This window comes from Rhinolophus ferrumequinum, chromosome 19, assembly GCF_004115265.2.
Source record: "Rhinolophus ferrumequinum isolate MPI-CBG mRhiFer1 chromosome 19, mRhiFer1_v1.p, whole genome shotgun sequence".
In the NCBI taxonomy this organism is placed as follows: Eukaryota; Metazoa; Chordata; class Mammalia; order Chiroptera; family Rhinolophidae; genus Rhinolophus; species Rhinolophus ferrumequinum.
The window spans coordinates 14,316,329-14,342,324 of NC_046302.1; the positions used below are offsets into that span (position 1 = coordinate 14,316,329).

Consider the following 25,996-nt stretch of genomic DNA (forward strand, 5'->3'; position numbering starts at 1 on the left):
CTCTCTCCGGTCTCAAAATATTGGGTGAATGTTTGACCTAAAGCGTTAGTGTCAGAAGGGCTAGAGCTCAGAGATTATTTCGTCCTAAACTTCTTAAACTGGGATATGTACAGTGAGGATAGTCTAGGCCATACAGTAAATGTTGTACATTAACCCTTAAACTTTGACTAGTCACTGTTTTAATATTAAGAAATACTTATATTAAGTATCAGCAGGATACAAAATATATTGAATTTTAAAGTTAAAATATAAGTCTTCAAGATTATCATTGGAAGAGTCACTTTAAGCTGGACCTTTGACCCCAGGAGACCCTTGTTTTCCTCCTCTGTGCCTTAGAAAGACCTGTTTGCATCTGATTCATTTATTCACAGCTCAAACAAAATAGTCACTAGCTATCCTTTTTATAGTTTTTGGGATTGTGTGAGGATATAATGAAACACTGGAACTTGAATAAACTAGCCATTATCCAATAAGCAGTTAAACTACAAATGTTTGAGAAACCTGAGTGGTATCAAGTGGAATTTTCTCTTGGTTTTGAAGGAAGTGTATCAGTCACTTTTGGATTGTTTCCATAGGTAAACAGTGAACTTAAAGTAGTTCCACATATGGGAAGAAAAACTTTATATGCATTAGTGTAGATAATAAGAGATCCATGTGGCTCAAGGAACTCGGTTTCAGGTGGGCTTTGCTCCTTTTGTGTGTGGATCTGTGATGTATGAGTAGGCTTGAAAATGCAGAAAGGCACTTGAGTTAATTCCTTCACTATGGAATAATTATGGTGGAGATTATTAATTCTTTGTAACTAAGGCTTTAAAAAATATTTTCATCATGATTTTTTTTTTTTTTACAAATCAAAATGTTTTAGTTTTCTCATCTCTTCATTGGTAATTCAGTAGAAATAGGTTACTATTGCACAGCATGACCACTGGGGAGAGTAGCTTATTTTCATGTTTGGTGTTAAAATCAGAATATAATTTGTGACGTAAAGGTATTTCAACTAAGCCCAACTTCAAATAAAATTTTAGGTTAAGAAGTTTTGAATAAATCCTTGTATCTTAAGTGTTTTATGCCAATTTTCATATACTTAAAGGATTAGTAGTAGAATAAAACAAAAAAGATATATACTATTTTATTAGCATTATTATCAGCTATGGAATGTAAATAAAATTCTGGCTCTCCTCCTAGCATTTTTAGCTTTGTTTCCCTAAGCTAGACTTTTTTTGGGAAAGTCTTTTTGGCTTAAGTCTTGGAAGAAAGGCATCCAACTTCTACCCACCTAGTTTTTTTTTTAAGATGATGGAGATGCTATGCCAAAGAAAAAAGTGGTTTCTCTTGATAGTTAACCATTTATTCTCATCTTAGCCTATAGAGAAAAAGTTTGGCAGTACAGTAGCATTTTTCTTTGAAAATCATGTGGATGGTTAAGAATTGTTGATTTGATTTTAACTCTTACTGGCCAAGTCTGAAAAGCCACCACTGAAGTGACCGGGCTGGAACCAGAATTTGGGTACTAGCCTGGGGTCAGCTGATCCACAGGAGGAAGCTGGAGGTGTGTGCCTCTTGGCTAAGTAGATGTTTGGAAGATGAGCTCATCCTCTTGTTTGGTCCATGCTCCCTTACTGTCAGGACATTCTGTGAGTCATCGATCTGAACAGTGAAACAATACCAATACTAACAGGAAACTGGAGTGGCTGGCCTGGGCCCTGCCTGTTGTGTAAGAGGCATTTGAGGCAAAGGTTGCCGGAACAGTTTCATACCCACCCACCAATCTCTGCCCTCCTGGATCTCACCTCTCTTGTTATGTCTTTTGTCCTTTCCTGTCAATCTTCATCTCCTTTCCCCCTAGCACTTCCCCTTGTGGTCTCAACCTGGCATCATGAAAAAAAGCATTGAACCAGAAATCTGGTGTCAACTAAGTGGATGACCTGGGGCTAATTGCCTGATCTCTTTCTGGGCCTCAGTTTCCTCACATTTAAAATGGGTGAGGTTTTTTTCCTTCATTTTTCTCCTTTCCTGTATCTTCATCTCTCCATCCAACCCCTGGGGTACATACAGTTTTCCCCTTCTCCTGTCATCCCACCTGCATATTTTCTCATCTCTTCCAAGTTTTATTTCCTCGCTTTTCCTTCCCTCTTTCCCTTCCTCATCTTCTTACTTAGTTTTTCCTTAATTTCCTTTCTTGTTCTGTCTAACTTGCTTCCTCTTCTCCCTCGCTTCCCATGTCCCCTTCCATTTTTCCCTACTGGCAGCATGCCAGTATCAGTTTTTTCTTATTTGATGCCAGTGATCTGGAACCGCAGTAGGACATGGAGGAAGAGGTTTAAGTTTTTATACATTTAGACCCCCCCAAAATCACTTCTTTTGAAAAGAGGAATTTGTGTACATGATGTATATTGAATTAGATTACAAGTCCTGTGGGCACTTCATGTACTCCAGGCTCACATTAATACCTGGTAAGCTGGGCAGCAAGCAGTGTAACATTGAATGCAAGATAAATTTTCCCGTTTCAGATTGTGGTGAAATTTGTTTTTAACTCTGCCATTTAACATTTTTATTATGTATATCTTGGTGGTATATTGCTGCAGTAAACATTATCCAGCCCCCATTTATTTGGTCAAACATTTGGAAATTTAGTCTTTAGGAAAAAAGGTTTAATAATGTGAATATCATTAAATATATAATAGTATATTGTTGATGAATTAACTAAATACTTTTATGGAATGATGAAAAATCCTGTCATATTTAGTTCTTCATTGGTAGAACTTTGGGTGAATGTTCTATTTTATCCTTCTTGGTCGCAAGATTGTCTCAGGGCCCTAAAGTAGGGATGTACAATGGAAATGTAATGGGAGCCACATACGTAATTTAAAATTTTCTAGTATTATTAAAAAGTAAAAAGAAAAATGCAGGTAAAATTAATTTTAAGAATATATCTTATTTAACACGGTATGTCCAATATATTATCATTTCAACATGTAACCTATGTAGTATATGAAAAATTAGAAAAAAAATTGAGACTTTTCACATTCTGTTTTCATTTTAAGTGTGTATTTTATACTTACAGCACATCTCAACTGGTACTAGCCAAATCGCAAATATAGTCACATGTGCGTAATGGCTATTTGTAACGAACAGTACAGTTCTAGATACTGATGAATAAAATAGTATATTTTAATTTAAGAATTAATATATTTTATCCATGTTTTAACTAAAACACATGTTAACTAAAACACATGTGTTAAGTGTGTTTTAGGTTTTTTAAACAATTCACTTGAAGTTACTGTATGTCGACTTGCTGAGAGCTGGAAAGGAAATACCAATGTGGGGACGTAGTTCCGGAGGACAGTTTCCAGGCTCTTGGCCTTGCATAGGGAGGTGCTGGCTAGAGTAGTGAATGACCATTGACTGTGATTGGTTGGCCGTCAGCTGTAACCGGTTAGCCAATGGGCTACTGATGTAACTGCTGGGACTGCGTTGATTGGTTGGTTGGTTGGCAGGCAGAGAAAGGTGAATGGCGGTCTGCAGAGCGTGTGGATCCTACTGTGTGTGTCTCGCCCCTTGGCCAGCGAGAGTATAGTGGTGTGACTCCCCTACCTATGGCTCCGTGGGTGTGCCTTTTTGGCCTCACCATATCCTGTGTTCTTGTGTGGGGAGCGGGATCAGAGACCCTGCATGACACCCTGCATGACAACCAAGAATGTTTGAATTTTACAATGTTGCATTGTCATACTATTGAAGTTAAATAAATTGTTCATTATTGTATTTCTATGACGTTACTAATATAACGTTAATATTATGTTAACATATATTAACAAATTATTATTACTACTATTTGTTCATTATTTACAGTGCTGAGTAGCCTGTCTCCCTTCCAGAATTGTGAAAATGTATTAGGTCATGCCAATAGGACAAAGTAAAAAAATTTTGGTAATTGAGTTCTTATAAGGCATATATAACCTGGCTGTCTTTGGGAAGCTCATTGATGCTTAAAATATATGCAAACTATTTTCCATTACATGACTAGTTTATGTAAGATTATTTCTCCACATGTATAGTTGTTTTTATTTCTAAAAATGAGGATGTGATTGCTTTAGAGAATTATTAACTCAATCCCTGTCCTGTGTTATGGAAGCTGCAGTGACCGTCATGTGATTGGGCAGGACTTGGTACCTATCAGTGTAAACACATGGCACAGCCTGCCCCATACCCCTGCTTATCTCCTTCAGAGAGGAGTTGAGGCGTTTTGAGCAAATCTTATTGGTAAAGTTGTGTGTGTATTGCTGCTTTTTTTTTTAAGAACCATTTCCTTTCCGTTTTAACCATATTACTGTGTCTGCAGTTTGTCAGCAGAGCAGCTTTCCTTTTTGATAATTTAGAAGTGTACCTTCGTCTTTGAAAAAAGACATGCTTGATCAGGTAGTTCAATTTTAAGATGTTTTACTTAGAAGATGATAGTGAAGATGAGGAGGAGGTTCATGAAGGCTCGTTAAGTAAAACTGAAGATATTTACCATGGAAAGGCCCCTGCTGGTATCCTGGTGAGTTACATCCACCAGTGTCCTGGTGGCTTGCTTGCTTGCTCAGTCTGGATAGTACTGAGAAAAGGGGGGATGAGTGGAGGGGACAGCCACCAAAAGAAAATGACTAATGCCTTTTCTTTGGGATTTTGTTAACTTCTAAATGTTAAGTTCAACAGAAATCTTTGGCCACCTGCTCTTCCTAATTCATGCTGCACCATCTTTCTAACCTTGTTTCTGTTTATTAGTTAACAAATAATAACTCTGCCTAGAAAAAATGAAGTTGATGCTTTAAATTGAGGGTTTTTTTAAAAACTGGATTTCAAACTAAATATATCTGGTTCTACAATTACAGTAGTTAAGGAATAAAAATGTTTAAAAGCTTTATGGTTTTTATTGTTCTGCAGTCTTTTTTCTCATATAATTGCAAACAAAAAATTTTTGTAAGCTTGAAATACATGGAGGAAATGTATATTATCTGAGTTTTTTTTTTTAATTTAGGGTTTTTTTCTCTTAAAAGATACAAAATAAGCCACATAAACTTAGTGTAAGTTCTAGAAGTTTGCATTAAGGAAACAATCAGGTGAATTAAGGAAAATATAATTTAACTCCACTTATGGAGCCTTTTTAAAAAAAAAAAAAAAAAAAAAAAAAAAAAAAAGACCTGAAGTAAAGGTATTTTTTAGAAAATTAAGTGTGTATGTTTTTATGAAAACGAGTAAAATAAGACAAAAATTTGACAATTTATAAAATCTTTGTCACATAATCAGGTTGATTTTAGTTTAAAAGTTATACAAATTTTTGTCACCTTTAAAAAATAGCACATTTGTATGCTTTTTGCTTTTGAGTCTGTTGGTAAAAGTGTACTTTTTCAGGGTTCTCAGGAACTGATGGAACTGGACGTTGTTTGAATGTTGACATTGTTTGAATCTGAATGCAAGTCGGGTGCTGCTAAGAGGCAATTTACTTTTGAAATTTCAGTTTTAATAGTATATAGTGGATGTATGTGTGGATTCATGCACTTTTGTTGTAAAGGTCAGAAGGGAGAATAGTGAACATAGCTGACTCTTTATGACATATTTTAAAAATTCATTTAGTGAGTAGCACTGACACAAACCACCCATCACAGGAAGAAGTTCTTAATGCTTCCTGGTGCTGGTGTTTCCTAGTGGGGGGACAATGAGTGTTTGATTAGGCTGCGTTTTATTATCAGTTCCCTTTTATGATAAAGAGAAACTTGGATTTTCTGAAGGGCTAGTGTTTCGGACATTGGATTTGATATCTGCTTAATAAGCTGTACTGATGATATAGGAGTTATTAGACTTTCTAACCTAGGTGTGTGCGTGGCGAGGGGGAGGGGACTGATCCTCAGGGTTCAGGCCCTCAGTGACCTGGGTGCTCCTTACTAATCATACGCTGTCTGGGCACACCTCTTGTTGGAAGGTGAAAGTCTCTAAAAGAAGATGATTTTATGTGTTTGGAATGTAAATGTGTATGTCTCATAATTGAAAAAAACAAAAGACTTCTGTGCTTTATTAGAAATTGGGAATATTTTTTAAAAACCATGTTTTCATATTTCTAAACAAGTGAAGATAATTCCTTTATTTGGTAAGGAAAAAGCCAAATTATTTCACACATACTCTGAAGTTCCAAAATCGGTTGGCGTTATTTACCCCCACTTATTTTAAATTACCTTGATCCAGTTTTTAAAATTAAGGCAGAATGTACTATATGAGTACTTCGCCAAACTTGTAATCCTAAGAAATTCTTCTAGAATGGAGTCTTTCTGTGATTTAGAGCTGGAAGGAACTCTAGAGGGCATCTCACCATTCTTATTAACAGTGACAACCCCGTGCAGTCAGGAGACCTGTTGATGAGACAAGTGAAACTTGACCTTGGTTGGGTCTCACATCCTCCCCAGCTATGGGGACTCCAGGAAGCCCTGTGGGCAGCGCGTCTCCATCCTTGTCCGCCTCTGCTCTCTATCAAAGGACGGGGAACCTATGTGGTTGAGTCCCAAAACCCACTTTTTTTCAGAGAGAATTCTGTATATTTATATTATTTACAGCAAAATTTAGTAACATAAACAGTGGTAGAAGATGCCAAGTCACTCTGTAAGGTGGAGTGTGTGGCTTGGCGCAGTGTGCTTAATACTGAGGAAACTCTCAGTAAACCCTCAGTGGGAGGCTGCAAAAGTTGCCCCTCCCACCTGAGCATATTTGTCATTACTCCCTGCTGCCCCAAATCCTAAAACAGCACTAGGTTGAATGGATCCAAAACCAAACACTTTTCCTGCAATCCAGTATGTACAATGTTCACAAAACTGATTACTGTGTTTCCCCGAAAATAAGACCCAGCCGGACCATCAGCTCTAATGCGTCTTTTGGAGCAAAAATTAATATAAGACCCGGTCTTATTTTTCTATAAGACTGGGTATAATATAATATAATATAATATAATATAATATAATATAAATGATACTGGGTCTTATATTAATTTTTGCTCCAAAAGACACATTAGAGCTGATGATCTGGCTAGGTCTTATTTTCAGGGAAATATGGTATCTGAAAGGATCTGAATAAAAATCTTAACTTCTTTGGAAAAAATACTTATCTTTTAATATAATTTGTGTTTTACATTTATATCTTAGGTATTAAGTATTCAAAACCAACCAATTTCTACTGAAGAAAAAATTATAGACATCAATCCTAGAGTAAATAATTTTTGCACGTGTTGTATATTCTTATTTAATTGAAAGTAGAGAAAATGATTTTTTTTTTTTACTGTTTTGCTGCTTATTCTAGAAAAATACCTTTTTTGTCTTTTCTATGAAGTCTATTGCATAACCTAGAACCATTGTCTAAGCTCTCTTTCTTAAGGCATTTGAACAAGATATTTTTTAAAGGGTAGAAATAACAATATGTTGATCTTATTTTATTAGAGTATTGTTTTAACTCTGTGATGAAATCATGTTTAGAACTCTTTGTGCCCATGGTGTACCATGTTACCCGTAGCCCACATCTGTGTAGTAAAGGCCTTCATCAGAAATTTGCCTAAATCCCAGGAAAACATAAAGGGATTGCTGTGTAATCTCTAGAATGTTACTGCATTTTCTGAGACTTATCTGAACACTTGAATGCAACTAGAGAGGCTATCTTTAGTTAGGTCAAGGGGCAATAGCTGAGATTATAAAAGTCATTTGTCATCTTTCTTTTATATTCTAATAAAGCATGAAGTCATAACCATTATAGACTGATATGCAGTCATAAGATTGAAATTATATTGGAAAAGTAATTCCTTCAGGGGAAGTGAAGCAGGATAGGAGCAGGAAGTACACCCTCCAATTCTCTTCACTCCCGTGCACTGAAGTTTTTAAGAGGGGACTGGGAATTGATCCACTTCTTGTGGTTATTAGACGGAACTTGATAAGCTGCCATTTTGGGGCCACTTGGGGGTTTTCAAAGTACTTGTAATCTGGGGCGTTGGGATTCCTCAGAGTTCCTCAGCTATCCTGGTGGCAGCCAAGGATGGTGATTCCCAAGGACGTTGATTCCCAACTCTATGATCACTGGAACTCCTGCTGAGCTTTAAATGTAGATACAGATTTCCCAGGCAGATTGAATCAGAACTGAGGGGGATCGTGGAGTCCAGGAATTGTTTTGTTTTTATAACTAAATTACAGACTTTATTTACATATTTTCCGCTGAAGTCCTTTTGTGTTTCAGGATCCATTGCAGAATTCCACCTCACATTTAGTTGTCATGTCAGTGTAGTCTTCCAATCAGTGACATTTCCTCAGTCTTTCCTTGTCTTTCATGACCTTAATAACACTTTTGATGAATACTTGTCATTTATTTTGTTGAATTTCCCCCAATTTGAGTTTGTCTAATGTTGTCTCCTAGTTAGATGGAGGTCATGGGATGTGCTGTTTTCAGTGAATCATATCGGGGTCCCTGTAATGCATCGTATTACTGGTGAGGTTTCCCTAAATCAATTGATGCCGGTGGTTTCTGGGGATTTCTCTAAAGTTATTTTTCCTTTTGATATATATATCTTGGGAAAGATACTTTTAGAATATGCAGACTTCCTATTTCTCCTCAAACTTTCACCTATTTAACATTTTTTTTTTTTAAGATTTTATTGGGGGAAGGGGGACAGGACTTTATTGGGGAACAGTCTGTACTTCCAGGACTTTTTTTCCAAGTCAAGTTGTTGTCCTTTCAATCTTAGTTGTGGAGGGTGCCGTTCAGCTTCAAGTTGTCGTCTTTTCAGTCTTAGTTGTGGAGGGCGCAGCTCAGCTCCAGGTCTAGTTGCCGTTACTAGTTGCAGGGGGCACGGCCCACCATCCCTTGCGGGGAGTTGAACCGGCAACCTTGTGGTTGAGAGCCCACTGGCCCATGTGGGAATCGAACCGGCAGACCTCGGAGTTAGGAGCATGGAGCTCTAACTGCCTGAGCCACTGGGCTGGCCCTATTTTTTAACATTTTTAACATAACTGCCTGCCACAGTTATTACTGTGGTGTTCTAACAGTGGTTTTCTATTTCCCTTATTCTTTACTTATTAATTGGAATTCATCTTTTAAAAGAAAGCTGTCCTTTCTCCCTACTTATTTACTAATTTATACCAGTGTGGACTCATGAATATTTTAGTCTTTAAGTTATCACTATTTTGTTGCTCACATTGTTCTAGCATTAGCCATTGGGAGCTCTGTCATGTTCCCTTAACATGCTCCTATCCTTTTGATTTTGAGCATTTTTCTACTTTGTGGCACTATTAGATGCTCCAGCATCATGTATTTTCCTGCCCCCAGCCTTGGGATCAACCACTTCTCCAAGGAGCCCTGGGTCTTTTCGTTGGAGAATGGTATTTAGAAACCAAGATCTGGCTTCTTAGGTGTGCTTGTTGTTTCTAGAATATCCTTGATTCTAGATCTTCGTAGCAAAGACAGCCCAGATATTAAATACATGTTGTAGCCCAGGCATAAGCACATCTGTATTTGTGCATCTGTCCAATTATAGTTCAATACCACAGGGTTCATTTTAGCCTTACCTATAGGAAATTGTATTTTGGGGTGCTTGCCAGGTTCTTATGCTTACTCGGACTTGGGGAACTATGGCTTTTGGATATATATATATATTAGGTACACTGTGGACCCAAAGGCAAAGGCTCTTGTGTCTTTATTAAGTACTCATCATTGATGAACTGTTTCTTTCTTAGTGAATTATCATCATTTTCCATACTTGAGTTAGTCATCATGTCTTTTTCTTACACTGAAAAGAATTTTTATATCGCTCTTAGCCCTTGTAACTGTGAGGGAACGCAGCTTCCTAGGAGAAAAATGACCGTATTATTTCTTGCAGTGGAGTGGAAACTGGTCCAGTTTCATTGCCAGCATTCTTACAAAAATTTGTGAAGAGAAATTGAGCACACTCTAGGGAATGTTCAGTGGTTTGAATGCACAGGGAGGCCATGTATATATTAATATACACAAAACCCATTGAAACAAGTGACAGAAGTCACAGAATTTCACTAAATCCAAATTTATTTTAATCTTTGAATAATCTTCTTTTTGATAAGGTCATCTGCATTCATTTTTTAAAGTGTAGCTTTCTTTCTAAAGCAGGTACTTTGTGTATCAGACTTCTTAATAATAAACCGTTCAGTCTTGTGTTGTTGGGGGTGCTTGGTTTGTGAACTTTAGGCCTGCATGTGCTTGTTAAGTTAGCAGCTGCTAAATTAAAGTGCAGTGATCTTCAAATCCCGGTGGGGTAATTCATTTGGTTTGTTCCCACCTGAACTTAACCAGGTAATATGCAGGTTGAGGGATTTTCAACTGGGAATTAACACAATTGGTACAAATTTAAAATTTCAACTTAATTTATCTGTGATATTAACTGACAGAATGAGAGGAAGATGAGTGAAGTTTTAACATATCTTTCCCTAGACCTCGAAACTACAGGAATATGTTCATTTGTTCCTAGTTTCATGGCTATAATTTTGACTGTGGAAGAAGCATAATGTCAGTTCCTGACTTCTAGGTCAGTGAGTAAACAGAACTTCAGATAAAGTCAGAATGTTTCAAAGGAAATTATAGACTACCAATGTGTGGACTAATGTGATAGTCATCACTGAAAATACTACAGATGGTTTCCATAGAAACCTGCTAGGATTGTGTGCCTTTTATATGTGAAAGGGAGCCAGTTGGTCAGATTTCCTGTTTTAAGTCGCTTATGGGTACCAATGATCACCACCAATATAGGTTAGCCACCCAATTCTCTTATCCTAGAAAGCTTAGGATGAGAACATGTTCCTTATGTCACATCATTAAAGCTTCTCATAATAAAGAGCTTAACATTTTTCATGTATGGTTGCATGTGGAAGAATCATCATGGCCTTCTAAGTGTACTTATGAAATTTCTACATATACATAGCCCTGAAAACGACATAAATTTAGCATTCCTGTTTAGGGGAGCTTGTGGTCCCGAGATATAGTAAAAAGAGACTGAACATAGGAGACATATCTGAGCTTTTGTCTCCGCCTGTCACTGTAATAGTTTCACTTCAGGTACGTTGCTTATCTTCTCTGAGCCTCATAGTTTTCTTGCTAATACAATGCATATAACTTAAAAAAAAAATCCGCTATCAGGTTTTATTTGTCATGATGAAAAGTCTGAATTTTAAACAGATTCTTGGACTGGGGGCTCATATCCATCAGCTCAGTCAACTTTAGCACCTGTCTCATCCCCAGTAGCTTTTCTAGAACTGCTACCTTCACCATGAAGCTCCATGAGTTTTCCCAGTTCAAGCTTGGGCTTCTTCAGCACTTTGACTTTTCTAACAAAGGCATCATAGAGTGGATAAACAGATTGGTAAGCCTTTTCTATGTCTTTTCCAATGCTATCTGGAATCAATTTATTGGCTACTTCTTTAAAGTCATTTGTCTGCATCTCTCGAGTCATGATTTCCATCATCACCGTCTGGATTTGGCAGACCTGTTGATGCTGAGCGCAAGAGGTCTCCTTAATCTGATAGTTGCATTTTTTAGTAAGACCAACAGAATAAATGAAGCAAATAACCACCTATAGTCTTGACATCAACATGGGCTGCCATTTTTTGAGCACATTTTGTCACATTTAAGATCCATGCCCGTGAAATTAGGAAATTAGTCAGGCAGTTTTTGCCCTGAACATCCTCAGTAATTAGCTTAAATTTTCTAAATGCAAATTCATCATTCTGCAAATCAGCTAGGCTCACTTCAAAAACACAACCCTAGAGGCCATCAGATGCGATTTTGTTTCCTTGAATTCTTGTGATTAGTATTTTCCCAGTATTTCTTATGTTGAACATAGTTGGTGCATTCACATCACACCAGTCTTAGAAAAAGAGTTAACCGTTTTCTTCTTGGCTCCCTTTTTGCCACCTTTAATAAGGTGCTTGTTCTTTCCGACTGCCATGGTGCTGCTCCAAGAGCCAAAAGGAATGCATATAACATTTATCTCACCTAATTGTGGGGCTAAAGGAGATGAAGTGTGTAATATGGCATTTTGAAGGGATAAGTGTTAGTGCCCTCTCCTCTTTTTTTCTCCGTCACTTCCCCATGGCTAACACCAAGAGGAATACTGAGTAAAACATCTGAATTGTAGCTTAGGCTATATGTGTTTTGTCAAAGATATACATAGTTTAAAATGTTAATGATGTAATTGAAGAGTTTGAATTTTCACCAGTGTAAGTGAATGCAACTCCCACATATGAAAATCCAAATTTGTGAAACAGTTAAATTATCAGCACTTTGTAAAATAAGGAGGGATTTATTTTAATAGCAAACTCCTCTGAATGTACTGAAGATATTTCAAAAACAATACCTGCAAAGTCAACCTTGCAAAAATACTCTAAGCAATCCCACTCCAAAGTATTTATCCAAACGAAATGAAATTTTGTTCACACAAAAGCTTGTACACAAATGTTTTTAGTAGCTTTAACATTTGTAATTGCCCCATTTATAATCTGGAAACAAACTAGGTGTCTTTCAATTGGCAGATGGATAAACAGACTTTGGTACATCCATACAATGGGATACTACTTAACAAGCAAGGAACAAACTACTGATACCTGCAACAATATGGATTAATCTCAAATACATTATGCTAAGTGAAAGAAGACATATTTAAAAAGTTAGAAACTGTATGGCTCTGTTTATATGACATTCTGGAAAAGGCAAGACTAAGGGATAGAAAACAGATCAGTAGTTGGCCAGGGATGGGGGAAAAGGATTGACTACAAAGGGTCATAGGGGTGTTTTGGGGGGTAGGGGGGTGATCTAGTTCTGTATCTTGATTATGATGAATGTACATGATTGTATGGTTAAAACTGTATACTACCAAAGGGTTAGTTTCACTGTATGTAAAGTATGCCTTAATTTTTTTTTTTTTTACAAAAACAGTATTTTGAATAGTTCAAGGTGTAGTTATTTGAAATCTTCATTTCATAGCTGAGTTGGCATGAATTTTTAGCTAGAAGTTTTATATGATGATAGGTATAACCATTACACAAAGGTTGACTAGGTAATAGCTTAGTATCTTTCATGACTAATTATAAACAGAATCTTAAACTCATTACATTTTTTAATGATTTTACTTTTGTGTTTATTTCCAGTCTCTAGTCAGGTTAAATATTCCCTGTAACATTTATGGTCTATCACTTCAAATACATTAGAACTGGGCATATTATAGCTGTGACAGGAAAAGATATCAGAAAGCTTTGTTAAAAGGCGTTAATTCTGAAATTTGGGAAAAACAGTGAAGAGAAATGCAGTGATGAGAACCATTAAATTTTATAGAGCTCTGATAGTTTGACACAAGTTTGGTTATGGGACTAAGGTGGAGGTTGAGGAAAGTAGTTGGGGTCCACTTTTCGTAGTGTGCTGCTTGCCACTTTAGGATTTACTCAAGGAACACATTATGTGCAGTGAAATCTAAAATATGTGTAAAATTGAACATTTAGTTTTCCTTGTTCTACACCAGTTCTACTGCTGAATAAAGTGAATATTCCAATACATTTGCTGAGCATTAGGAAATTGAAACTATTGCTGCCTGCTATTTATCCTGAAGGCTGTGTCCTAGAGAATTAGAACTTTGGGCATTTTCATGTAAGTAGACTGACTAGTAGGAAATGATAACATAAAGTTGTTCTTTTACACTCTCTGTTTTCTCTTTGGTCATGGTGTGATCGTTATCTCAGCCGTCTTCCTCGCACTGACTTCCCCTGACGGACCAGCAGTCTCTCTTCTGCCACACGTCGCTGTGGGCTGCTCAGTGTTCTTCTGAGCACTCTGCACAGATGTCACTTGTTCTCACAGGGATATTTTTAGATTTACCCATCTGAGGTGGGTGTCATTTTAATTGTCACTTACATAGACTAGATTTATGCAAGTTTTTTGTATGAGGTCTTCACCAGCATCCGGAGAAAAGCATTGGTTTCTGAGTATCTATCTGAGCATTGCTTTTGGAACACTGGGTTGGCCTCCACTGTTGTTGGCATTTTTTTAAATGTGTGGTGCTGTGTGTGTGTGTGTGTGTGTGTGTGTGTGTGTGTGTGTGTCTGTCTGTCTGTCTGTCTGTGTGTCTGTGTGTACATAAATATATCTTCATTTACCTCTTGAATGTCTCTCTTATTCAGGTTGCAATACAAAACATTGTATGTATTCCTCCTTTTTGCTGATTCTGTTCACCAGATCTTACATTCATCCATTTGTTAATTCATACATTCATTTATCCAAAAATACTCATTAAGAACCTCCTATTGCAGAGCACTGTGCCAGGCAGGCTGTGGGGAAACAGTGAAGCATACAACACTTCTCCTTTCTTTGTCAGAACTCAGAGTTTGGAGGTGGGATAAACAAATTATTGCAGTGCGGTGAGTGCTTACATTCCGTGGTAGAGAAGGGGCAGGGTCATAGGTGCATACAGCCACAAACCCCTTTTTACCACCTCTGCTTTCTTTTCACCACTGAGCCCACGCTTCCTCACCCATCTCTTTCTGATCTTCTTTTCCATTGTGCTGTGTTGTGCTCACAATTTGTTGCGGACATACTTTATTCCCATCTCCTCCTCATTTAGGAAGCCTAAAACAGCCTTGTTCCTCTTATAAAATGTTAGATTAACAGTCAATGATAGTTGATGGATTGAAAAGAAAGCTAGTGTTGGATTTTGAAGAATTGTCCTGAAAATTATTGGGCCAGTGACTGGGATGGAGGGTGGGGAATTGGTAGTGTTTGAAGATAAAATAGGTGACACAGTCTTTTTTTAGTTATACCTGCTGAAAAACTGAAGCAAATAGTTGAGTAAAACTTGGGGCCACCACTTGGGAAAGAACGTATGTTGCTGTAGTAAATGTATTATTTTGCTGTAGCAATATGTATTATTTGAACCTTACTCAGCCCAAGATAATTAATTGTTCATCTATTTTGTAGATAGTGAGTGTGGTAAAATCAGAGAGAAATGAGAGCCCAGTGAGCAGAAATCTGTGCTTCCAAACTTCCTGAAAGAAAATATGTTGTGACAGATTTGAAATCTGAATTTACCATTTTACCAGCCTTGACAGATAAGCTTAAATTAGGCCAACCTCATATCCTCTCATTAAAAAAAAACAAAAACAAGCAAACAAAAAGGTGAGTTCAGTAGAAGAAGGCTTTCACTGGGTTACATTTGGGGTATTTTCTTGCTGATTTTCCCAGGGTGTTTCTTAGGACAGTGGGAAGTCATAGAGGGCTCTCAAGTCAGAATCAGTATCAGCATGTCTTTATTTAAATGTTCTTTGTTGGCAGACATCCGAAATGGACTCTGAACACGCCGAGCAATCAAAGAAACTTGACAGCCATTCATCATTCAGAGAGATGATGACAGGGCATGAGCTGGGGCTGCGTAGCATCTGGGTGTCTTGAACTAGTGGGCCTTCTGGGTGACCACTCAGGTGGCTCAGCCCTGCTGGTTTCTGGTTACTTTTACATACTTCGAGAATCTCTATTTGGACTAGTATGGGTCAGATATCTCCCCGCCCCAGTAGCCAGCTGATGCCACGGCCTGTGTCCCATATTACTGACATGGCTACTGGGGTTTATTTACCCCTGTATTTGGGGGTCTCAGAGAGGAAATCACTGTGGTCCGGGGAGCCCTATTAATAATAGCCTCTGAGCTAGCCATTGCTGCATGTATCTATTCAAATTCCAAAGCAGAAATATTGGGTCAGAAAATTTCCTCCTCTTAGTTAAGTATCCCAAAGGTTGATGTTGAATAGGTTGTAATTAGGGAAGAGACCCCCAGCCCTAGGAAAGCTGTCTTTCCAGACCAGAATTTTTATGAATGAGTTTTTGGCAGAACCACTGCCAACCCTAGAATTTGTCTTATAAAATAATCAGGTCTGCTATTTGTTCATTAAAATGTATAAAATTCAAGGTCTGTTAAGTTTGGATTAGATGTCGAGATAATAGATATGCGGTAGAGGCTGGGATACATACTTCAGCCCATAACAGCTTGGTTTTCTCAAGCTTAATCAGGAGTAGGAGGATAAAGTTTGGGCGTTAGAGCCTGGAGATAGTACTCAGACCTAAATGTCCTTCGCAATCATGGATAACATCATTAAGACTCCACTTCTAGTTTTTTATGTCTGGATTGAGGCTCTACATTCTTAACCACCAAAACTTGATGGCCCAAGGACTTCTCTGAGAAATACTGTCCGACAGTGTGGTCCTTGCCAGTTTTCTTCACTTAACACGGAAAAAGAGAGGTTGGTTAGACATGGAGCAGTCCCTGAATGTGCCTTCAAACAGTAGAGGTGATGGAGTTGCTCTTCTTTAAAAAGACAGCTCATAATCTACGGGGAATTGACCAGAACCCCAAAGCCTCCAAAGAGTACCTCATCCTGGCTAAGTCTCAGTCTCTCAGGAAGGACTCTTCTGAGGCCAGATACCAGCTCAGAAGGATTTCCAGAATTCCTGTATATCTTCTCTGAAGAAAGATACAGGAGAGCACCCAAAGCTTTACACTTCCTTGCAGTCTGTTTTAGGACAGACTGATTTTGGAAGTAGCAAGAATAGGCATGGAATTTTATTAGAGTCTCTCACTTTTACATGGAGCTATGCTTCCCAAACTTGGCTCATCTCCATAATCAATTATTAAACTTTTAAAAAGATCCAAGGAAATGTGCATTTTAAAAACTGTCCAGGATGATTTTCATGTATACAAAATTTTGAACTAATGGAATAATTAATATTCTTGAAATTCATCCTTGACAGGAAGTTCCCCACCAAATCTGCCCTTTTAATTTTCATATCTAAGTTGCTTTGTTCATTCATTCAGCAATATTTACTGAATTCCAACTACCGTGTTTCTCTGAAAAATAAGAACCAGAAAATAAGCCCTAGCATGATTTTTCAGGATGACACCCCCTGATCGTAAGCCCTAATGCGTCTTGTGGAGCCAAACTTAATGTAAGACCCAGTCTTATTTTCGGGGAAACAAGATATATGCCAGATGTATTTCTAGCTCTGTCTAGAACTTATGGCATGATTCCAACCAACTGCTTCCTTTCCATCAGCATCTGCCTTGGGTTGGTCATCAGGTCTTACTGATTCTCAGTCCCATTGTACTTCTTCTGCCTTTACAGCTGTGTCATCTCTTGCTTGAAATGGTTATAGTAGCTTCTAACGTGGTCTCTGCTTTCAGCCTCCTCTTCTCCAGTTCGTCCTCCCTACTCCCAAGTCATGTCACTTCCCGGACCAAAACCAATTGCTGGCCTGTTGCGCATGGGATACACTTGAGGCATGGGTCCAAGGCCTTGCATTATAACGCAGCTTTGCCTCAAACTCAGCGTACTTTTTCCGTGTGCTCTTCTCTCTGCCTGCGACTGCCCACTGGAACCTCCTTTTCTTGGCCTAATAGATCCCTCACATACATTTATGCCGCTAGAACAAGTATTTTCTGTTCCAGAAGCCTTCCTTGACTCTCATGCAGCCTTTTTTCTCCCTTTCTCTCTGGTCTTCCTAAAAATCACCAAAATAACATTACCACAGGCATTATGTAAGTTAAGGCAGTATTTGTGTCTCTTTCTTGTTATATTCAGGGACCTCTGAGAGAAGGAGGCATGATTTTATTTATTTATATTATAAGGACTTACTGTGGTACCTGGCATGAGGCAGGTACTTAGTTTTGTTTGATTATATGAAAATAAATCCTGTCAGACACAGGCCAGTATAACAGACGTTTTGATAGGTCGGTTACAAATTCTCCGTTGTGTGCCTTGAAGGAATTACACAGTCTTATGTGATTGTTTCTAAATTAAATCTGCAGAGGTATTACATTGAAGGGCCTTTCCTGGATAAGGCTTTTACGGACTTCCTTTTCCACGGTGACAAAAAGGCTGTCTGGAGAACTTCGTGTGTTCAGGAAGTTTACCCAAAGACACTGGGTTTTGGGTTACACATTCTGCAGATGGTGACTAAATGGTCCTAGAAATGAAGGAGAGCCCTGTTCTATACTGTGGGGCAAAAAGAGAGCTGCCATGTTCTTGAGCAGACGTTTGGGGCAGTACATATTAGGTGTGCAGCTGTCAGCATTTCCTCAAGGACTGAGGAGTCAAGGCGCTCAGATGGGGCTTACTGAGCCATCTGCTTTGTGGAGCTCCTGGGGTGGGGGGCCAGCTCCCTCATTGAGGACAAGGGCTGTTCCTTGTGCTGCTGTTTCCTGTTTCCTATTTTATAAAGCAAATATTAAACGCAGCTTAAATAAAATAAGAAAAGTTAAACAAGTTAGCATTCTGCTGTGATGTGGAAAAAGAAAAAACTGAGTGGTACAAAGTAAGGCATTTAACTGAATTGAAGTGGCCAACAGTGCTTCTCCAGGAAGGCTGGGTTCTTTGTCAGGCTTAGTTAGCATCAGCCGTCCGCGGCGCTGCTTTCTGCTCCTTCAGAGACCGCACCTGTTGTGTATCGTCCTCCATTCCATGTGTCCAGCTAAGCTGTAACCTCCTTTAGGTCATTGTGGTCCCCACAGTGTCTGCTGGGCACACAGTACGTGCTTTAGGAAATGTGGGGTACTTTCATCCCCTGCCTTCCCTGACCAGGGAGAAGCTTGCAGCAGGTGCTCGTGTGTGTGTGTGTGTGTGTGTGCGCGCGCGCGTGTGCCGTTGCTGCCCTTTATCACCCACTTTCAAGGAAGCAAAGTGCTCAGCCAGGCTGAGTGGTACCCTCCTCTAACAGACTCCGGGATCCTTGGAGAACTATAGGGACTTAAGTACAACTTGAGTTCAGCCCTCAAGATCTCTTGTCCTCAGGGACACCAGCTGACCTTGAGAGTCTGCTGATTGAAGCCATGGTGGGAAGTAGGAGGGGTGTTGGGGCCCTGAGGCACAGTGGAGCTGGGTTCTAGTGAACAGTGGTGGAAAGTAAACACCTCTTGTCTCAGTCTAAATGAGATGAATAATGTCTGCCTTGCGTAATCTATATTCTCCTTTAGAAGATCAAATGAGGTATATTTGAGAAAGTTCTTGAAAAATATTAAATGCTACTCAAACGCATAAGGTAAGCTTTGCTGCCTGGAGGAGTTTGGTCCAGGAGCATAGGCATAAGCTGGAATGTGTATGAGGTAACAGTGTTCTGGTGTTTGTTTCCTGAAGTATCTAGAAGTTTCTCTTCCCTCATAGCACATTCCTCGTGTCTGTGAGCAGAAGGTTAGATGTAATGTTGAGGGCAAGTTCTTGGATAAAAGCTGTTCATCTCTGTCCACAAGCCCTAATCATTTGTGATCTCCCAGGAAGTCTACTTCCTAGCATTGAACCTTAGGTCTAGCGGAAGGGTTACTAGTCAACGCTAACTCTCATAGCAGTGTGTGGAGACTTGGAGGGTGGGTACGACTATTTTGGACTTTCGAATCATCAGGTAGCATTAAGTGAAAATAATATTCCAGTTGCTAAAAGCAGCACATTTTCAGCAAGAAATACGGAGGCTTTGTCAATACTTTTATCGTCATTGCTTAGGGTATTTCTGTCACTTAGAGATTCAGGTAAGGACGTAGGCTCTAGAATCAGACTTGAGTTTGAATTTTTGTTTTACCACTTAGTGTGGACACCTTGGACACTTTTGAATCTCCTTTTCCTCATATATTAATAAATGGGAATACTGATACCAAACTCATGGGTAGTTAGGAAGATTACATGAGATAATATTCAGGTTGACTTAGCACTTGACACATGATGGACGACTAACAGTTGTGTTTGTCAGTAGTGATACTGCTAGCTAGTCATACCGATATAGAATAGATATATGAAGGTAAACTTAAGGTAAACTTAAAACTTAGGAAACAGATTTTGATGACGTGTATAAAAAAGCGGTTTAGAATGTATCCATTTTGTATCGATAACAATTTAGAAACTATTTTGTATTGACAACAATTTAGAAACTGTAATGTTTTAATAGCTACCTATATCTTTATAGTTACTCTTTTTCTCAACGAAAGTTACTTTTGATTGAGCATATCACCTTTAATTTGGGGCAGTTTTTGTAGGAGGGAGATCTGAACCTCTGTACTGATGCATTCCATTTATAAATCTCTACCACATCATGATGATTTACTTTTTGTTTCTCTGGTGCTCAGGAAAGGTTGCTAAGCAAATCTTTAAAGTTTTGGTAAATAACTGAATCTTGAAAGCTAACACTAGTGTATGTTTAAAGTATTTGGTAAGAAATCTAAAATCTGAGAGAGTGCACCATTGAATTCTATACAGGAAAGACTATTTGGTCTATTGAATTTTATGCATGAAAAGGCCATTTGGCCTCTAATAAGTATTTCCGTTGATTACTGTCTACTAATTCTTTCCATTTTTAGTTTATTGATCAGTAAGTGCCTCCTTTCCTTGGGGGCTCCCAACCTTTAACCCAACCCCCGGGGCCTGTATCTGGAGCTAAACACAGAATGTACATTGTGTACACCATATATCAGTCAGGCCTGTCTGTGCTGTTGCATCTAGTTTTGGATCTCCCATTTAAAGAAAGTCATAGACAGTTCTCTAGTTTTCATGAAAGTGAAAGTAAACAGTCATTTCAAATATTTTAAAGAATAAGAATGCTTAACCCAGAATAGATGAGACCTAGTTGTGGTTGTACAATAAACTCTGGTGTGTAGTAGTGACATTTAGAAGAGAGTGGTACACATTCAGTGTGATTCCTAGTGGACATAATAACTAGGGCTGTCTGATACTGCTGGGAACTTCCTGGTGAAAGGAGTGTCTTTCTGTCAACTGGAAGTATTCCAAAATTGAAAAGCAGTATAGCATATGATGTTTAAAATACTTGTCTTAGTCAGCTCAGGCTGCTATGGCAAAACACCACAGACTGCGTGGTTCAAATAACAGGCATCTGTTTCCCTCAGTTGTGGAGTCTGGGAAGTCCAAGATCAAGGTATTGGCAGATTCACTTTCTTTGAGGGTAGTTGGCTTGTAGACAGCTACTTTTTCACTGTGTCCTCACATGGTGGGGGGAGAGAGAGTGAGGCCTGGTGCCTTCCTGTCCTTCTCAAGGCATTGATCCCATTGTGGGGGCCGCACCTTCATGACCTCATCTAAACCTAATTACCTCCCAGAGACCCCCACCTCCAGAGTTAGTGCTTCAACATATGAATTTGGGTTTTGGGGGGAGTACATTCAATTCATAACAATGCTTAACCTTTCTACGCCTCAATTCTATTATCTTTAAAAATAGAAATAATACCTATAGCGTTGTTTCGAGATGATAATGCATATATAAGCTTAAGAATTTGATACATAGTAAGCTCTCAGAAAAAAGTAGTTGCTGCTACTGTGATGATTGTTTACTACATTTCAGAAGTGTGCTAGAAGCATATTTGGTATTTGTTGAAAGAGAGGGCTGGATAAATTCTTCGAGTTCTAAGAATCGGTAAATGTAGTTTTGTGTTTTACTTTGTGCTTGTCAGCGTGAAGATAGGGCCGCCGCTCTATGAACATCCTTCCGTGCCATGGTGCTCCTTCTGTGTGCGTATCGCTACCTGTGTCAGTCTGCATTCTGATTATGTGTTCTAGCTTTGCTTTTTCTCTGAATTTTTGTCTTTCTGCATCTTTCTCCCTTGGTCTGTTTCACTCTACATCCTTGAATTCATTTTCCCAGCTCTTCCACTTTTTTCCTCATCAGTCACTATAAAATATGATGAATCGTTTACAATGTATATTATTTCACTATATTTTCAACTTTTTGTTTTATTTCAAAAGCAAGTGTCTTTGGGGGGTGTTTTCCCTCCACGTGACTGGGTTACCTAATCATCTATCTTTTCTGCCCTGCTCGGAGTCCTGCTTTCCCGGGTTATGATCAGGACAGGCTGGTGTCAGAGGCCTTTGTTCTCACTGAGCTTAATTATGGCTAGTGCTAGACTGGGTGTGTAGGAATAAAGTTTTATGGTGCTAGACTCTGCTTAAAGAGGAAGCTGTTTAACGGATCACAGGTACAGTGGCTAACTGCTTTCCCCCCAAACATAACCATGAGGAACTCCTTCCCCCAACCTGGTTGAGGTGCCCTTCCTGGCAGAGTTGTGTCCCTCATTCCTAGGGTGTAGAGAAAGTTAAGGCAACAAGCCCTCCCTTTACTTTGGTTTTCCCAGACGTTGTAACATTAAGGGATTATTTTATATCTGCTACCAGAAAGTCATTTGACAGCCTGTATTTTTCTACATTTAGCAACCGGCATTTACACAGTACTTTCTTGCATAACAGCACATCCCTTCGCCATGGTAATTAAGATCATCTTCAATAGATGTAGTTCTTTACACTTAATTGTGGATTCTATGCTCTAGTTGATGTAAGTTTCTTACACATTTAGTTTATAAGATTGTTTATGGCTGGATGTAGGTACATAAAAGTTACCATTTCTCATTTTCTTTTCAGGAAAGGCCTATGTAACTAGTTATGAATTGTTAAAATTTGTAACAAAACTCATTTTAAAATCGCCACCAACAGTCAAGCAATAATACATAGAATTGACTGTTTGGGTGCTGTTTGATTAAATTTCACTTCTGTTTTTGGAAACATTCTTAACTTAAAAATTGTACACTGTGACCCCAGAAATAAGGAACAAACAAGGTGTTTATTCCCTTTTCCTCTAAATGAGTTGTAGTGCTTTTTTATGAAACTTAATTTAATGAAATACTCATATGGTGAATCAGCACATGAAAAGATATTCAACAAGTCTGCAAAATGTTACCATTGAAGGAAACTGGTAAACAATACGTGGGATCTCTCTGCATATTTCTTACAACTACATGCATGTGAATCTACAATTATCTCAAAAAGATTAATTTTTAAAAATGTAATGAGATGTAATATGAATATTCTGATGAAACACTATTTCCTCCCCACACGTGTTTCTAATTTTTGTAGTCTCATTTTTGATGGTTCATTTGATCATTCCTTTATTCATTCAAGAAATAATTAGAGCCCTTGATACATGCTTAATTTGGTCTTACTATTGAGTTCAAATCAATTATTCTTAAACCAAAGTCATCACCAACTTGTAACTGTTTTAGAATTTACCACATAGGGGACATCACCTTAGCTGGTTATTTAGTAGTAAGTTCTGCAGCTAGTTTGCATCACACAAAGCTAGCTCTTCTGTAGATGCGTTTTTGGGCCTTGATAACATTAGCTTTAAAATATTCAGAAAATTTTCCAGGGTAAAATTACTGTGGCTGTGCTTCATGGTGTAAAACTGATGGGCCTTGATTACACATTCATTGTGTACAAGAGCAGACAAAATGTTTTGAGTGGGATCCAGGCACTGCCAATGGGAGCTCGCTCACCTGTAAAGAGTGGGGTGAGTTTCTGTACAAGTAGATGTCCTGATACGCCCCTAAATTTTCCCAAGGGGATAACATTATTTCTCCAAGTCAGCTTTGGACTTGATTTGACAACACAGACTGTGATCTCTGGGAACTTTTCTGAGTGTGTAATTTTGAGCTCAAGGCACCTCAAAAGCTGGGTTTAGAGAGACAATTGTGTGTATGATGAATAACCTGGAGAATAATCTGTCAGTTCCCTGGTTCAGTGAAAGTTGACCTCTTAGCCAGAGCTGTGGCGGGTCTCTTGTTTGGTCTGTACTACCCCTCCCATCCCCAGGAGAATGACTTTTGCTGAATTGTGCTTTGACATAGTACTAGGAATACTAAGGGTGTCAGTGTGTAATGAAGGAAATGTGGTACTCACCTGGAAATGAAATTGGACAAACTTAGGGCTAATGAGGGGCTACTTTTTCTAATTAGTGGAAGAGTTGATGAGGGGACCAAGGAGACTTCCCTACTGCCCCTCATAGCATAACAAGTGGTGGACACCCGGTCCTTTGGTCCGATTGAGCCAGTTCTAACTGCAGCCACAGCCGCTGTGGGTACAGAGACAAAGCATTCCCTGTCAACCCTGTAGCCCTACTCAGGTGCACTTACCTCCTTATTTGAATCTGTCTGGAGAATCCTTTACAGCCTGGTGATCCTTATTTGAATAGTGAATTGTGGTTTAGGAACAAGATTAAAACTCTTTTCTGTGCTTTGAACTTTGTGGAACTTGCATATATGTTTCAGTGACTTATGCTGAAACATTGAGGGGATGTTCCCTAAAAATAATGTTATAAATAGGTTATACCCAGTCTACCTCCCTAGAGTTTATTTAATGTAGCATCTGTCTGAACCATACTAATATTCTGTTAATAATAGTCCCATAGAAAACCCAGCTCTCACTCACTCATCTCTCACCAGGTTTCTCCTAGGGATGGTCTTTGGTCATGTTCTTTGTGCTTGGCGGCTGTGGTCTGAGTGGGTCCAGTAGTCACGAGTTCCCAAGAGTCTTGGCCAGGAGGGCATTGGTTGTGGTCTGGGTTCTTTGGGAGTTCTATACAGATTTTGATCTTTGGGGGAAAATTTCTAATGGCAACTGGCACGATCCTTAATGATGAGAAAGGAAAGGTAACTTTTGCATGCCTCATACCCTGGCTTGGAAAAGCTTCTCAGATAGAAAGGAGTCTAGTATTCTTCATGCATGGAACCATGTAGAAACAGTGGTAGCATAATGGTACATGATTTGATGTACAGATGAACGATGCAGTTTTAGCTACTTTGATTTTTTCTTTGTCATTGTGATTAGATCCTCAAATTTAGTGTTAACATTGCATCTGTTTTTTTTTCTTGTCTTTTAGTCTCAAACCATGAATTATATGGGACAGCTGGCCGGGCAGGTGATTGTCACTGTGAAGGAGCTCTACAAGGGCATTAACCAAGCCACCCTGTCTGGGTGCATCGATGTCATTGTGGTCCGGCAGCAGGATGGCACCTATCAGTGTTCGCCTTTTCACGTTCGGTTTGGGAAGCTGGGAGTCCTGAGATCCAAAGAGAAGGTGGTGAGTGCAGGGTGAAAAGTGAGATGGTGGCAATGAGTAAATTGTTACTGTGAGCTCTCTGGGCCTTTTATTTATTTTAAACCTGTATGATGTTAAAGACAATGGTATGAGAAGTCAACCTTTTTGTATTGCTTTCTTTTTTTTTTTTTTGCCTTCCCCCCTCCTCCCTCTAGCTGTAGAGGGCACAGCTCACTGGCCCATGTGGGAATTGAACCAGCGACCTCGGTGTTAGGAGCACAGCGCTCCAACCACCTGAGCCACCTGCCTGCCCCGCATATTACTTTTTGAAGTTGCCTCTAAATTCAAAAAGCCCTACTAAAGGAAGTCTTTCCAAGAGAAAAAAAGGCTGAAAATTATTTTGATAATCCTATATATTGCATTTCAGAAGAACAAAACAGAGAAACTAGAGTTATAAATGGGATGTTATGTTTATTTAAAAAAAACTTTCTTTGCCTTATACAGCATTTGCCTTTAAAATATTTAGGGTACTGCCTTCATAACAACTTTATTCCATTCTGAGTAGAATAGATTGGGAATAGACGGAAGTAATCAAGAATATGTTACATTTGTTTAAACAAAATTAATGCCAGATTTGTTTGTTTTGACAAAGCTATAAAATCTTATTTGTAATCTAAATTGTGTTGATATCAGGACTTGTCTCCAAATCTAACTGAAACGTGGCTCTTCAGTGGAACAGATTTTGTTAACACCTAGAAAAACAACCATGTCATAGGCTGGTTGGCTTTTATTTATTTTTAGGGATGATGCATTTAAAAAGAAGGTATTTGTGTTGGCTTTCCTTTTTCCTACAGTCTCTTACCTTCAGGTTATGGAGCACCTGCAAGGCTTGTCAGTACATCTGATGTCAATCAAGCCAGAAAATTAAACTAGTAATGAAACTTTGTAGGTACATAGTAGCATTTTCCTTTCTACTTTTGCCCCACAGTGTCTACCTAAACAATATAGGGAGATTTTCAGGATTTTAAAGCACAATGAAAAATCCACACCATTTTCTGGAACAGAATTGTTAGAGGACCACTGGCAT

General features: G+C 38.7%; 1 protein-coding gene across 3 annotated transcripts in view; it reads left to right on the forward strand.

Moving 5' to 3' along the window:
- The window catches only part of LPIN2 (lipin 2), a 77,796-nt gene that overhangs the window by 21,593 nt on the left and 30,207 nt on the right, over positions 1 to 25,996 (forward strand). Inside the window, exons 1-2 of one of the 3 annotated variants that reach the window (XM_033087444.1) lie at positions 4,247 to 4,270; positions 24,751 to 24,951. In XM_033087444.1, coding sequence (XP_032943335.1) covers positions 24,760 to 24,951 — 192 coding nt within the window. In that variant the 5' untranslated portion in view covers positions 4,247 to 4,270; positions 24,751 to 24,759. The other 2 variants (XM_033087442.1, XM_033087443.1) reach the window with 2 other exon arrangements.